This window comes from Malus sylvestris, chromosome 12 (assembly GCF_916048215.2).
Source record: "Malus sylvestris chromosome 12, drMalSylv7.2, whole genome shotgun sequence".
Lineage (NCBI taxonomy): Eukaryota > Viridiplantae > Streptophyta > Magnoliopsida > Rosales > Rosaceae > Malus > Malus sylvestris.
The window spans coordinates 8,453,534-8,469,376 of NC_062271.1; the positions used below are offsets into that span (position 1 = coordinate 8,453,534).

At 36.7% G+C, this 15,843-nt stretch overlaps 1 protein-coding gene and 1 long non-coding RNA gene across 2 annotated transcripts; one reads left to right on the forward strand and one right to left on the reverse strand.

Annotated features, from left to right (window-relative positions):
• Positions 1 to 8,572: 8,572 nt before the first annotated feature.
• Positions 8,573 to 10,403, reverse strand: LOC126594231 (uncharacterized). The gene has a single exon (XM_050260440.1). It carries the CDS (start codon positions 10,315 to 10,317, stop codon positions 8,758 to 8,760), a length of 1,560 nt encoding a protein of 519 aa, XP_050116397.1. The 5' UTR covers positions 10,318 to 10,403; the 3' UTR covers positions 8,573 to 8,757.
• A 2,133-nt stretch (positions 10,404 to 12,536) lies between these two features.
• LOC126594274 (uncharacterized) lies at positions 12,537 to 13,398 on the forward strand. The gene is made up of 2 exons (XR_007613199.1): positions 12,537 to 13,017; positions 13,131 to 13,398. It is a non-coding gene; the product is annotated as an uncharacterized LOC126594274 (long non-coding RNA).
• The last annotated feature ends 2,445 nt before the right edge of the window (positions 13,399 to 15,843 follow it).

Below are 15,843 nucleotides of genomic sequence, written 5' to 3' on the forward strand. Positions count from 1 at the left end.
TTGGCAGTGTGGTGATATGGGATTTAGTTGCAAGTGTTGGACAGTTTGAGGACCGTATAATCTAAAAACGGATTTGAGAGATTAAAATGTAGTTTGCATATTAATTTAGCGACTATTGCTACAATTGATTGTGCCATTATTTGAAATGTCTTTCACAACTTAACAATGAGGTATGGACGCTCTCAAAATTCAAAAAAAATCAAACCCAGATTTCATTTGAGATTTTGGAAAGAATTGCCATAACAATTTGCGTCATTGAATTCAATGGCGTGGCTTGGTAGATTGAGTAAGCTAATTTGAGATTATTTTAGTCACACTAAAATGGCACCAATAGACGTCACCGTAAGCCAAAGTCATAAGATAAAAAAATGATTAATGCAGACAACATGGAATACTGGATAGGGGGCGGCTTTAAAGCTTTCGGCGTACTCTAATGCCGGTCCTTCTCCTTTTTTGGGTCCATGCGAGGGTTGCTCTCTTTCATTCCTCTTCCTTCTCTCTCTCACACAAGCACACATCATGTATTTGTGCGCCAGTCGGCTAAATTCTGATTCCTCTGTTCATACTTTTGAGTTTAGCGAAAAGTATTGATTGTCATTTAAATTCAAATTTCGTGATTAATGAGTTCAATATAATATATTATAACGATTTATTTTGTGACTTGATCCAAATAGTATATATTTAAAAAATAAAAAGAGTGAAATATCAATTTTATTAAAATAACCATAGAATGAACTCATACAGGGGCGGAGCCACCAAGGGACTAGGGTAGTCCCCGGCCCATCCTGACTTCATCTGAGGTGTGAACCTTATGGAAGAAGATGAAGCAAACGACGTCGTTAAACTGTTTTGATTTTAAATCTTTTCGGCTGTCTAATGAAACGATAAATTTGGCAGGGGAGTTTTAAAAGAGATGTGCAATTTTAAATGGAAAAAACAACCCCACTTCTGGTTCGATTCTCTCACCTAACAGTAATATATACCCTATAATTTTCTAAAGCAACCCACATTCTTTATTTGCAGACCTCTCCCCCTTTTCCTTCTTTTTCTACTTCTCTGTATTTTCTTTAGCCTTCCACAACCTACCTCTTTCTTGGTTGTTTGGGTTTTTACATTTTTTTTCTTCTTAGTATTGAATTTAAGAGAATTTTTTCAGTTTTGTGAGGATTACACAAATTGCATATGTCAACATGTTATGAATCCAACTTTTTACACACATCATATATATATATATATATGTGTGTGTGTGTGTGTGTGTGTGTGAAAGGCCCATCCTCATTCAAAATTCTAGCTCCGCCACTGAACTCATAGATACACGCGTGTATCATAGCTAATTCTTACTCATGTCATATCAAATTATTTTTTATTTTTTATTTTTTGCTATTGTATCACAACTATTTATGTATAAAGAGAAAGTCTTAAGTGGAGTAAGTACTATTTCGTCACAGTCACCTCATCACATAATAGATAAATAGAGAACAATTATATCTTCACGTGAACAATGTAAACCTCTTCTTCTATATCTCAGTGGCGTTGAAGAAGAAGAAGAATAATGTGGTTACAACATTCTGTATGAGGGAAAATGTGTTACATGGGAGTACTGAAAAACCAAAAACAATAGAAGCTTGTCAGTGCTCCAAGTCAATGTCAAAAGAAGGAGGTGGAGCCTTTTGCTGGTGTTAACACAAAAGCTTCGAAAGATTCCTCAATTACTTTTTCCCAAATAGGGTTCTTGCACAGTCCACTCGATATGGGTGAGATCCCTGTCTTCTTCAATAAGGCAATTTTCCATCCCAACCCTCTCTCACATATATTTTTTTTTATAAAAAAAAAAAAAAAAAAAAAAAAAAGAAGCGGTCCCTATTATATTTCAAAATTAATTTTCGTAAAAAAAAATTTGAAAAATACACTTTTTTTTTTACTTTATACATATTGTTTTTACTTTTTTTTTTTTACTTTATACAATTGAAAAATACACTTTTTTAACTTTATATTTCGAAATTAATTTTCCCAAATAGCCTTCTTCAAAATTGATTTTGCTCCAACCGTAGTCTTTCTAGCCGCCCTTCAAGTCGGTCTTTCTCCAGTCCCTTGTGGTGCCTTCTTCCCCCCTCAGTGGTGGCTTTTTCACCCTCGGTGGTGCCAGCTCCCCTTGCACTAATTGTGCTTTCTCCTCTTACTTACAAGTGAAGAGAAAATACTATTGTACCATAAAAATATTACCATTCCAAAACCGAATTAAACTATCTCCGGTCTAGTTGCATTCCAACACCAAACAAAGTTTGGCTCAAATGGAATTGAGCCCTTATCATATGTGGAATCAAATTAAGCATATGTTTTCCACTGGGTAGCAGGGTCCATCAACTCACCATCAGCATCTAAGTACAATATCTCTCTCACCACAAAAATTAGAAAAGGCTGGTAATTGTGTTTACACATATTATGTGACGGATGATGAAGACACATTTGGCACAATTGGTTTGGTGTCGGTGGCTTATTTGACTTTTACCATGGTTGGATGTCCCAAGCACCTAGTCGTCGGTGAGCATCCGAGGCGCAACAAAGTTTAATGTTTTGGAGAATGAAAATTGAGTCTTCACCAAATCATATCATGCCCCATATATACAAATGGCCAATCAAAATCTCTCGCTTCTTTTATTTTCTTTTGGGTTTTCCTTTTCTTTTTCTTTTTGTTTTTTGTGATAAGTACTAATACATACCAATGTCTTTGATTAAAGCTTATGTCATTCACAATTATGAATCAATTTTATCCTTAATTTGGTGACCGACACATTATATGATGCTTTAATAAATTTCGTGTAAATTAATAGATGTTGATAAATTTGTAGGTCCAAGCACAGTCTACCACTAATATCATTGATATTGTTCAAATTAATCACCTATTACTAAGTGTTAGGTTTTATCATAAAAGTCTTTGGTAATATTAAGAGTGGAAGCTCTCATATATTAATTGTATAATATTTTGTCATATGACCAATGCAGCATCCTATTGTCCAACAGATGCTAACACAAATATATTTTTACATAGGTGATATGATTCGATTAGAAAAAGACTTTGAATTTTATATCCATGCGGTTGAAATAATTCTCAGAATCGAATCATTCCCCCGTTGATTAAATAAAAGACAAACAAATGAATGAGGACCAAAATCAAATTCTATCTTAATTCTAAAAAATTTCTTTACTCCCCTCAGATTAAGATTGCTTATGTTGCTCTCGCTACTCAGTTAATCGTAAGAGAGCAATATATTTATTTTTCCGACAAAAACTGTAAGATAATGTGATTTTCTTTTTAATCAGGAAACTTAAATCTAAATTACCGGGTGTGAGATTCGAACTTTGAATATATAGTGGAAAGTACATCTTAGCTACACTGTTACACTCACTTCTTAAATTATATGATTGTTAAGTTTTGCCAAAAATTGCTAAACCAAACTGCTTAACTATTAGTCTAACGTCAGGGCAAATTGAGTAGTTGTAATGGGTCCCTACTTATATTATACTATACATTACGTAATGTTTCTCAATTGAGTTTTTGCCTAATTGCTTTGTTTTATTTCTTGTTCTTCCTACGGCAAGAAACACTCTTGATGTAGGTTCACTCTTTACTAAATTCAAATGAGCTTTCCTTACCAACTATTTCGTATCTTACCTCGGACTGTATTGATTGGTAATTTTCTTTCGATGAGAGAAGAGATTTCAAGTTCGATTCTTCTTTTTTTATTGTTAAGAAAGCCGCATTTTCCTTTAAAATGTCGTAAAAAGTAGTACTACATGTACAAGCAGCTCTAAACATATTATACTCATTTCAGAAGAAAAACTCAAACTCTCAAACATATTTTCATTTTTACCTCACATTAATTGGCTTCTTACATAATTGAAAGAGGATAATTACATATTTAGACGAACAAAAATAGACACAATTGTTGATACACTCTAAATATATTGTAGTGCAATTCACGTGTATAGAAAATGTGTGTTAGACTTAAACGTTCATGCAAGTAAAGCACCAATGAACTAACCTTGCGAAGACATCTTCCTAGCACAGCAAGGACTGCAGTTGCAGCAAGCTCTCCTCGAACACTTTGAACTTCGAAGGTTGGTCTTTTGCACATTCACCACCACTGGAGTACTCAAACTTATGGGGAGTTCTCTAAGTATGTGTATCGGTGGTATATGCAGGGACCTTCCCTTAGGTACCGTTTGGTACGTGGGACGAGACGGGACGGAACGGGACGAGCAGTTCCGTCCCACGTTTGGTGCGCCTAAAAACTGTGGAACGGGTTGTCCCATGGGACGAAATTTGGCTGATTTTTCGTTCCACCTCTTCTCCCTGGAATGACCCGTTCCACATCCGTGGAACACAAATTTATAACATTTTATGACAAATTTTCTCCTTATCTTTTTCAATATTTACATCATCTGTTCCGTCTTGTTCCGTCCCGTCTGCGTACCAAACGGTACCTTAGTATTTATACTACTACAACCCTAGTGTACATTCCCATAATCATACACTAGGATCCCTTATTGTACAGTGATATAATCTACCAAATCTCAATCCAAATAGGATAGTATCAAGAGCCCTTATTCTCCAATTATAACCGGGTTATATATACCTTACTTGAAGTCCAAGTTATAGCTTATAACTAAACCCTAATCACAATTATATTCAACATCAATCCTTATTAACTATATTGACCTATTAGGCGTTGGATTAGAGTCCAACATCCAACAATGTGTCGACAACTTTATTAGTTTTATGTGTCTAGATAGCTGTATTGTTAAAAATATTATTTGTTCCTACATCTTAAAAGATGGTTTCTTTGACTAACTTGTTGTCAACCATGTCAAGGTTTTACCATAACCTACTATACAATTTGATGTGGTAGTATTTTCTATCAATCATGCATTGTTATGTACGCTAATATTTCTCACAATTTTAAGTAATCCACTTTAAATACTATCACAGTGCTACTGTCGTTGCATGAAAGTTGTTATCTTGACTTTGACTAGTTACGAAGTTGTGAGGGTTAGGAAGCTCCCCCCGATCCGTTTAGAAGTGAGTAATTGATGCACCATTGCAATCTAAAGCTGTAATTAATTGATATCATTAGTAACTAATATTTTTGCTTGAAGGTGTAAATGAAGTTTGGGCATGATCTGAACTAGATTTCAGTTCAGCAGCCACAAGTCAATGACTGATGTACATACGGCCAAGGGGTCTTTTTACTTGAGGTGTCTTGAAAAATGCACTCCTTCCTCGGTTCCACCCACCAGAATAGCATTTGATGTGTCAGCCATTGAAATCTGAACAAAAAAAGATATCAGCATAGGGAGCAACAATCACCCATACACTTTCCTTACAATTTCATTAACCTCTGCATAATAATTATATAATTATTTTTAGGATAATAATAATAATTTTTTACATAATTTATGACGAATAATACTTGGTTACTCAAATATGAGTAAGAATTTCTACTCAAAATTCTCAGTGTTTTAATCGCAGAGTTTTGTGCTTATGATCAAAACCGTTTATAGTATGAATCACATTGTAAAGATTATTTCTTCAAAAAATTAAATTAAAACAAATTATTGCATTCACTAGGAATTGTATTAGTGTAAATACAAAAGATATTGCAATTATTAGAATTTTATACCAGACTAATTATTGCAGATTTATAATGTTGTAATTGTTATTATTATTATTGTTGAAAATTCAGCCCAAGAAATGGTATGGAAAGCCCTTCTTGGCAAAAAAAAAAAAAATCCAAAACTCACAAGTAATGTTACACTTACCATATATTTGTATTATCCTAATAATAGTTGCTTACGCACTCATGAGTGTCTATCAACATTTAATGGGCTTCAGTTTCACAAACCTATAAATTGTTTCTAGCCTAGTCAATCATGCACAAGTGTTCAATTATCACCGTTACAACTCGTCATATACTCATTTAGTCATTCTCAAGTGCCAAAATTGCAAAACAAACACTACCTTAATGTTGTAGGAAAAATTTGGTAAAACAGTTGATAATCTATGGGCATGTTACAAACAAAACACTTGAGAATCCCAATTTAATGTCAACTACTTTTGTTAGCTAACTAATTTTAAGGATGAAGTAAATAAGGCATTGTTTGGTTGGAAGCACAGTAACGGTAAAAGCTGGTAAAGTGAAAGTAAAGGCGCTTAAACTTAAAGAATTACACGTTTTTGTGGCTTTTGTGAAAAGCAGGGAAAAATTAAAATCAACGTGGATGGGAACATCGCAAGCACATGACGCATCATCAATGCCCTTCACATCTCCCTAGCTAGGGTAGCTAGTCCCACCCCCTCACATTCCTCCCATGAACAGACACACACAAAATTGACACTTCACCGTCTCCAAGTATTTCCATCAACGCTACGTGATTTTTGATGTTAAACTTGATGGATGTTATCTGCTGATGCAATTTGAGCGATCAAATAGCTCTTTGAGCGATCAAATAGCTCTTTGAGTGATCAAATAGCTCTTAGTTGTTTATGCAATGTAAAATTCGCATTGAATCAACAACATAAATGGCTTACTCGCGCATGAACGATTGTCTCTAACCAGTAAAATCATTCTTCGTTTAAATTATGACTAACCTATTCCTAAAAAAAATTGGATAGAGCTAGGGGTGGGTTCAAAAAACCGAAAACCAAAAAAAAACCGAAAACCGAACCGAAGCGAATTCTTTTGGTTCAGTTCGATTTTAGTGATCTAGAAACCGAACTGAACCGAATTAATTAAATTAATTTTTTATTTAATTATTTTTTTTGGGTATTATTTTCTAAACCCAATTTGTAAGTTAAAATGTGCTAAACCCAATGTGTTGCCAAACTTTAAGCTCAAAATATTAAAAAAATGCCTATAAAATCTCTAAACCCTAACCTATTATTTCTCCCCCATATAAGTTTCCGGAACCAAACCTCCTCCTGAAGTACCTACATCCATCTCCATAGCACTGCCTACTTCTACCCCAGCTTTCTTTTCCAAATGTACTCTCATATAACATGTAATAGAATCCATAAACATTTATTTCGGGTAGATTACTTGGGTAATTTGTGATGGAAAACAATCCAACACACACTAAATAAATCCACCCACGCATTATTTTTACTAATTAAGTTGTCAACATGTAGTTACAAGCAAATAGCCCTAATCTTTGAACAACACCATACAATTTAACTTGTCTAAGTCATTTGTACGATTTTTGTGTTGTGAGGTTGTTAGTTTGGACTTTGGAAGACTTGATTGATGATTTTAGCTCAACTTTAAATGTTTATTTTCATTGTCTTTGATTCTAGTTAGAATGCTTATGTTATGATTGTGTTGGATATATTAAAATTTAAAATTTCAATGTTTTTCATTTTTTGAAAAAAAAAAACAAAAAACCGAAACCGAACCGAAAAAAACCAAACCGAACAGGAAAAAACCGAACCGAAAAAAAAACCGAACCGAAAAAAAATGAACCAAATCTAAATTTTGATTTGGTTTCGATTTTGACAAAAAACCAAACCGATTTGAACCAAACCCACCCTAGATAGAGCAACCCAACTGCTCAGAGAGCATAAAAACTCTATTGCGCTTTATTATGGTCACCCAATACAAAAGTTGCCCGTACCTTTTTATTCAGCATTCTCTCTCTCCTATTTGCAAGTCCTCAGCCTTTTTTGTTAGTCTTTAACTTTGACCTTTGCTTCTTTTTTTTTTGTTTTTTGTTTTTAGGGAACCGAAGAGGTTTGAATTCATCTGGTAGTGCATAGGTAACACTTCTCTCCACCACTATGATAGATGACCACTCTTACTAGTTGGGAGTCTGAGATCTATTGTAAGGGATTTGATTCATATGGGCAAGGCAAAGCATGAGGAATGGCGCTAATCATTATAAAAACAAAAAGGGTTGCTAATCAACCAAGGAAATTGCTGGAGCTTAGCTGCTTAAGGGCCTAAATCCCATCAATCTTGCACTTAAAGTTGGCTCTTTTCTTTTCAATTTTAACTCCAAAGACTCACCTAAAAATATATTGACCTTAGCATTAGCTGCCCAAACCCCATCATGCTCTACCATTAACTCATAATTTTATTCAGAAGCCAAAATATTAATGGTTTCTTAGTTGACTTGACCCTATAATTTTTCTTAATTCGCTCTCAAAACCAAAAAGAAGGTGGGGAGTAGGTTAAATCTCACAATGGACTAACAATAATATGGTTCAAATTCGTTTTCGATGGAAATTGAACCTAAGACCTCTTACTTACCACTGAAGAAAAATATCACTAAGTAACTGTAATAGTTTCTTAGTTGACTTTATATTTTTGTTAATTTCATTTTGACCTAGTCAACCCAGTTAACAGTTGACACTGCTCATTATTTCATTCTACCTGCTTGATTTGTGTTATACGGTGTACCTATCGAAATTTTCTACTCAAAAAACTATTACTGTGACACAGTTATACCGTCACATAATGTTTATGAATTTACGTTTTTTCACTACTGAATATGGTACTAACATCATGCGCAGAGAGTATACACAAGAAGTGATTTTATTGCTAGATCAATATTATAAACAAGTAACAACAAAACTTGGTGTCCTGGAAAGGGCAGAAGAAATTAAACCAAAAATAAAAAAATAAATAAGAACAGGAATTTGTTGGACACATCTTAATAAACATTTCTATTCTTTTTCCTCTAAAACTTATTTTATTGTTTTTCCTAACAATCCCTATACACAGAAGAATCTATTTCTAATAAACAAATTTGCTTCATAATCACAGAATTAAGCTCCTCATGATTACTATTACCACGTTGAATAATTGTGTGCCCGCCGGACAGCCTGGCTGCTCCGCCGATAGAACTCGGGTCCGGCACCGACTCACTCGACGTGACCAAATTAATGCTCTTCGTTACGAACGCCTTGGCAACGAGTTGACTTAAAACTCCCGACTCCGTCACCGTGCTCTTCTTCTTGTGCTGCATGGTGGCCCGAACGATTTCCGTCAACACAGTGTTGGACAGTCGCCGAACTCCCCGTGCTCCGCCGGTGATAACGACGGAGTTAACTGCGCCGTGAGACTGAGTTGAGTCCGAGTTTTTCTTGCCGTGCTTACCCGCCATCGGCGGCGGCATTGTGAATAAAAGAACCGACTCCGGACTCCGGTGCCGGACTCGGCTGAGTGGGTCCCCTACCACGACTGAGTTTTTCGCGTCCGCCAACATAATATGCTTGAAGTTTCTCCGAACCCGGCCAAGAAGCATCGGGTAACAAGCCCACCGCCGCAGGCTCATCGGCACCACGTGGTCCACGAACCCTGATAGCGAATTTTCCGGGTCGAGCTCACCCGCCTCGAACCCCACGACCGAACCGTAACTAAACCGAGTAAACTCACCCTCCCCTTCCGAGTTAACACCCTTTCTCCCCCACAGGGGCTCTTCAATTTCCTTCTGCCCGGCCTTCACGAACTGAGACGCGTCGAAACCGGAACCGGATTTTTTTCCCGCCGCAGCCGTCCGGTTCAGTCCCCCGTAACGGCGTAGGAGCTCAAAGAACGAGGCGTTCTCTTCCCGAATCACGGACCCGAATCTCAAACCGGAGGAGGCGAAGACGAACGCCACGTCGGCTCTGGACGTGAGGCCGGACCGGTGCAGCAGCCTCAGAAACAACCGTAGTTCGGGTTCCGTTACGTCATCGTTGACGTGGGCGACGACGAGATCGGGCATGGCTCTGGTGCCGCGGCGGTACAGAGTGCCCATTTTCTGGAGGGCAAATTGGGACCTCAACTTCTGTATTGGGCTGCTCTGTTTTTGCTTCCACCATTTTGATAACCAGGTGGAGGAGAGAAGGGGTAAGTTCGGATTGGTGGGCAATTTGGGAATTTGGGTATTTTGGGAGAGGAACCTTCTGGAAGGTGATCGGCCGACGGGGCGGGGCTTGGCGGCGGAGGGCTCGAAGGTGGAAAGGGTGAAGAGGAGGAAGGTGAGGAAGACGAGAAGGGCACAGATGGAAATTGTGGATTGGGCTTTGGAGAGAATAAGGTTGTTGGAGTTGGTTCTTCTGAAAACCGTGCATGTTTTGGAGGAGGAGGAAGAGGAAGGGGTGGAGGACGACGGAGAGGAAGTGGAAGAAGAAGAGAAGAGCTTGGTGGTTTTGTCGAGAATGGCAGTGGTGGTGCCGCCGTTGTCCTCCGGGAAGAACACTAGAAGCAAACCCATACCCCAATTTTCGCTGCTGCTGCTGCTATTGCTGTAGCTCTTGGCCTTTGCTATCAAGCCCATCCTCTCTCTCTCTCTCTCTCTCAATCTCTCTCAATCTCTCTCCTCTCTCTGGCTTTGGCGCTTTACCTTATGAGGATTATTAATTTATTAATTTATTAATTTCCGCGGTGTTCTTGGCCGCATGTGATTCCCACCTGTTTAACCTTGGATTATTGGCCTCTCTTGCTATGCAAGAAATTAAAATTAAAAAGGAAAATGTGGACACATATACCATCGTGTTGCCGTATTTGGTAAATACGCGTATTTACATTTTATGACAGTCAGAGGTTTTAGTTGTTTCTTTGTTATTTTTTTAACTAGAATTTATTTTAATCGTTGGTATAAATAAATTGCAAAACAAACTCACTACTATAAGTGTGTAACCGTCACTTATTTTTAGTGTAGGTAATTGGTTTGGTTTTCAAATTTTTTATGTGTTTGTTTATTGGTTTTAGTGGTTGTTTTTTCATTTTTAGTTTTCTTTGTTATTTTTATTTATTTCCACACATAGGTTTTTATTTTGGATGGACTAATAAATTTATACATTTCAATTGTCGAATTGAGCAAAATCCAAATGTTAATGGCATATCGACCAAGTATTAGCAACATATCAATCAGATACTCAAAAGATATCATTCAACAATTGGATTACTTAACTTAAAATAAGTATTTAGATAGCATTCAATGGTACAAGTATCTTAGTAGTTAGATTTTATTTCCACAGCTGTTTAGTTCTTCTATTTTCAGTCTCAACCATTCATTTCTCATATCACTCAATGGTATGTACCATTGAAGAAAAATTAGAAAAAAATCATGAAAAATTGGCTAAACTCATCAATTTACCATTCTCAATTAACAAAACTGTTCGCTTTGTTGTTTGATCATTATTATTGTCAATATTTGATTAGTATGTTGTTAATACTTGCTTTTGATTAGTTGAAGGCAAAGATTTCTCTGGAGAAGGATCCTCGGACCTCAGCACAGCTCCCCAAGGGATTGGCACTTTGGATGTGCGGTCGGGCTTTTGCTTGTTGATGTGCTACAAGATGAGGACAAAGTTAGTTATGAAAGGTGTCTTTATGGGGCCTTAGGTGTAGGCCTTAAGGCTCGCAATCAAAACTAACTAAATGCTACGCGTGCCACTGCTATCTTAGTATAGCAGATGTAGAACAAGTGTGTTTTTAGTTAATTACTTGCGCCCCAAGTTACTTGGACTTCTTGTTATCAAAGGATTGTTGTGGATGGGTTAAGTCCATATTAAGTTCTTTTTCTTACCTTGTAAACAAGGACTTTTAGTACATAGTCTTGTATGTTCGAATGAAGGGAGTCTAGATCCTCTTAAGTCATTTGTTTGGTCCTAGATTGCTTTTAATGAAAACATATCCATTAAACTAACCGGATCCAGATGCAAATGGGACTCTTAAAATAGGAAAACAAATGGAAATAACTTGAATACATGCTGGAGAATGCATTAAGCAATATATCTATTAATTTAGCAAACAAACAAAAAGCTTCAGGCAAGATTTCACCTTATCTATCAAGGTTGAACTTTCTTGCAATCACTTCTCTTTGAATTTACAAGGTTTGTATGCTAAAAAGGGATGGATGGTAAACAAATTTTACACAAGGGAATCGATACTACACCACTAAGGGAAATAGCAGAGCTTTTAAACTAGACAAAAGATAGCTTTTTGGTTGCAAATCTGGCTTGAGAGCAGAGTTTATATGTTTGTTTGTTTGATTGGTTGAGTGTCATTGTCTCTGGGGCCTCTTCTTCCTTTTATAGGCCAATTAGTCTGACTACTGTGACTTTGCTCCTGCCCGAAAGCATCTGAAGGGTAGTGAGTAATCAGCTTTTTACTTTGAATGCCACTAGAAAGTGTTCTTTGGCTAGTAGTAGGTTAGTCTTCATCATTTGTCACTTCAATGATGAGCATGTGGCTTGTATCTTGGCTGAGAAGGCTTCACTTTGCCTTTGGGCTTGGTGCTGGGCTTCGGGCAAGTCCTTTTTTAGTTGGCATCTTTGACTTTTTGAGGGAAAAATGATGTGACACCTGTCGGCATTTGAAGCCAGCAGCTGATGGAGCGAGTGAACTAGCATCCCACACACACACACGCACACAAAGGTTCGAATCCTGTCCCACCTAACTCCAATTACTTAAGGGTCGGTTACATAGCTGGTGTATTTCTACGATTGGAAAAGAGTACAGAGGATTTATAACCTTCCTGTTAAAGTAGGTTTTATTTGTGACACTTTTCGTCACCATCTTTAGTATACTACTGGATTGAAAGTAGTTTACTTGCTTACTTATTAATGTACTTAATCGGTACTCTGTTTCCAAGCGAAACTAAAATGTAATCGTGGATTCGGCCAGCAAGACGCCGGGTTATGGAGCGGGGAACGTAATAATTGGGTTGAAGATAGCAAAGTTCAGGTGGGGAATTTGGTCGAATACCTGGTGGGCGTCATCCCTGCATGGAGCTAGCTAGGTATTACCAGTTGGGGTAAGACTTGAGAGTGAAGAAATTGATGAGCTTGCATGGTAATAATCTTAACAGTTAAGAGGGGTGTTTGCCGTGGTGAGAGAAAGGGCTCTCATGTGGACAGTTGGTGCTGCCATTATTGTCCTTGTTGAATCATGGCCTTGCTAGCTCCATCACGGTTACCTCACCTGCGTGGAGGCCAGAAGGCCCAGAACAGTACATATTGGGTTTCTCGTGGTAAGTTTCGTTTTTCTATCTGTTTTGGTTAATACTTTCGGGACTCCTTTTCTTCCTTGTGCACATTCGTATCTATTTTTGCCTTACAATATTTTTTTTTTTAATTTGTTCAGTCCGAACCAGAAATGAACAGGCACGCATAGGAGAAAAGCGTAAATGGAAATCACCTTCCTTATTGATTTGGAGTGCATTGTTAAGCATTCTTATTGATTTCGTTAATAATGTCTTTGCATTCTTAAGCATGCTAATTCATTATGCTCAAGAGCAGGGGCGAAGCTAGAAAGTTAGTTTACAGGGCACAACTAAACTATAGCAGATGCTAGTCCTCATGGAATTCTTAAAAGACTCTGCAACGCCAAATCTTTTTCATATTTTTAGTGAGTTGTTTTGTCAAGCACTTGGCCAATCCATACCTATAGTGTGCTTAGCGTACATTCCTACAATTTGTGCCATTTTAATTGTATCTTTAGGGTGAATATTGTTGTAGTGCACAAATAGATAAATTATAGAGAATTGTTATTGACACTCTAAAATTCTCATCGTTGCACTTCAAACTTTCTATATTTAGAAAGAAAAATGCATTTGTGAGGAGTACATAATGATATTTTTTGAGTGCCAATAACAGTTCCTAAATCATACATGTATAGGGCTGAGAGATCAAATTTATCAGACATATGAGACTAGGAAATTCTTCTTCGTAAGTTGCCAAATTCAATTTACAATGTTTGTTTTATATCCGCCTCATGGTGGTTTTGCCGTTTTGGATGAAGATCGAGTAGTAGAATTAGTGGTGGTGGTAAATAGATTATTATTTTTCGTAGTCTAATTTGATGTAGTAACAAGTGACAAAAAGTGACTGCGATTTAAGCGGGATCCTAATTCCTGCTTAAACCACCTTGGCCAAAAACTTGAAAGCGGGCACGTGCCCCTATGGCCCTTGATAAGATTCGGCCCTGCTCACGCTCAAAAGAACATCTACCAACACATTAGTTTTTCTCTTACAAAGTAATATACTAAACTATTTTAATTTAAAAATAACAGATTCGAACTCGATGTCACTTAGTACTATGGTCTAGTGGTATTCTTATTCATTTGTAAGTAAGAGGTCTTAAATTCGATTATCACCAAATGAGTATTTGAACCACATTATTGCTAGTCCATTATGAGGCTAAACACATCCTCTCTCCCTTAATATAGATAATATTATTAGTTCAAAAAAAACAAAAAACAAAAGAGATTCGAACTCAATATAACAAGGTTAATACACTATCTCAACTAAAAAACCTAATTAACATAATTTGCATCAGCATATTAGTCTCAACATATAAACAAAATGGAAAATCATGTATATTGGGTTACAAGAAAAAAAGGAGAAAATGTCTACAAAAATATCTTTGTGTAACACAAACTCTTGAACTTCAAAATAACATCGTTTTGTTTTGGATGACGGCACAAAGCATAGCTAAATAACCATATTATATAACATGTGTGTGTGTGTGTGTATTTAACATTTGAACATTAATTGTTCTGAGACTGAGTTTCCTGCGTGATCCAACATATTCGCTTGCTCGATTTCGTATCTTATTGTCATCACTTATTAACTAGGCCTCATGTTTCAAAGAAGAGAAATGATAAAGAGACTCTCAAAAGTATAATTTTTTATTATGTCATTTCACAATTTAATGTTAATCTTCAAGTCAACATCATAAAACATCGTGCAAAAAAACATAAGCTGAGAAAGAGTCCATAAAGAGTTTCATCTTGAAAGAATCTCATTAGTATTTCTCTTAAAAAAACCAATTAAGTACAACCCAATAATGCTCTATTAAAGAAAAATAATAAATATGAATAATTTCACTAATTTTTTTCTACATAAATAATATGGAGACTGATAGTCATGATAACAAATCTGATAGTCATGATAACAAATTGTATGCAAGTGTCTACTGTAATTTTTTGTCACAATTTAATAATACAACATCATTTAAAAAAATTATATATTACTGTTTGGGCCTAAAATATTATTTTGGGCCGAGCTTAGAGTTATTCTTGGCCCAGTAGCATTCATCTAGAATCTTATTATGGGTTGTCCAATCAAGATCTGCTGAATCCTGTTGCGAGAAGAATTGGTTTAGATAAAGGTCAAGAAGTTGAACCCTAGTGCAACAAGGAGTCTTAAAGCTGAAGATGTTTAGAAGTAGGGGATGAATATGGTTCGTTATGGAGCTTGGTTCAAAGTCCTATTAGAACTAGGATTGGCCGAAACCTAATCAGATTGGGTTGAGGAATTCTAATCCGAGTATAATTCTAGTTCGGCCATGAATGGGGTTCGCTACTATAAATAGAGAAGGGAATTCTAGTTCGGCCATGAATGGGGTTCGTTACTATAAATAGAGAAGAGAGTGCATCATTCAAACCCCTCCAAATCAACACACAAATTGCCCTTCGCAAAACTTCTCAACAACCTTTGAGATTTTATCATCTTCCCTTTTTTTCCTGCCAACACATCTTTAATTTGGATAAACAGCACTGTGAAGGAAACCGGCGACATCTTCAGTTTGGATAGACAGCACTGGAACCGTAGAATCAATAGACCAAAGAGCACCTTCAGTTTAGATAGACATCACTGCTTCGAGGTCGAATGGTTATTTATCAAAGTCTCAGTTAAGAAGGATTTTTGAATCCTGGTTGGTAGATGTCATCTCATAAGTCTTCTTGGCAAAGTGAGATGTTACCAGGTTACTAGGCTTGGTACGTTGAAAGCCAAGTTTTGTTTTATGATTGGATATTCACAAGTACATTTTAGAGTTCAGCATTTCGATGGCC

Bases quoted from the DNA above. Each gene is read 5' to 3' on its own strand.
- LOC126594231 (XM_050260440.1), bottom strand. From the start codon at position 10,317: ATGGGCTTGATAGCAAAGGCCAAGAGCTACAGCAATAGCAGCAGCAGC.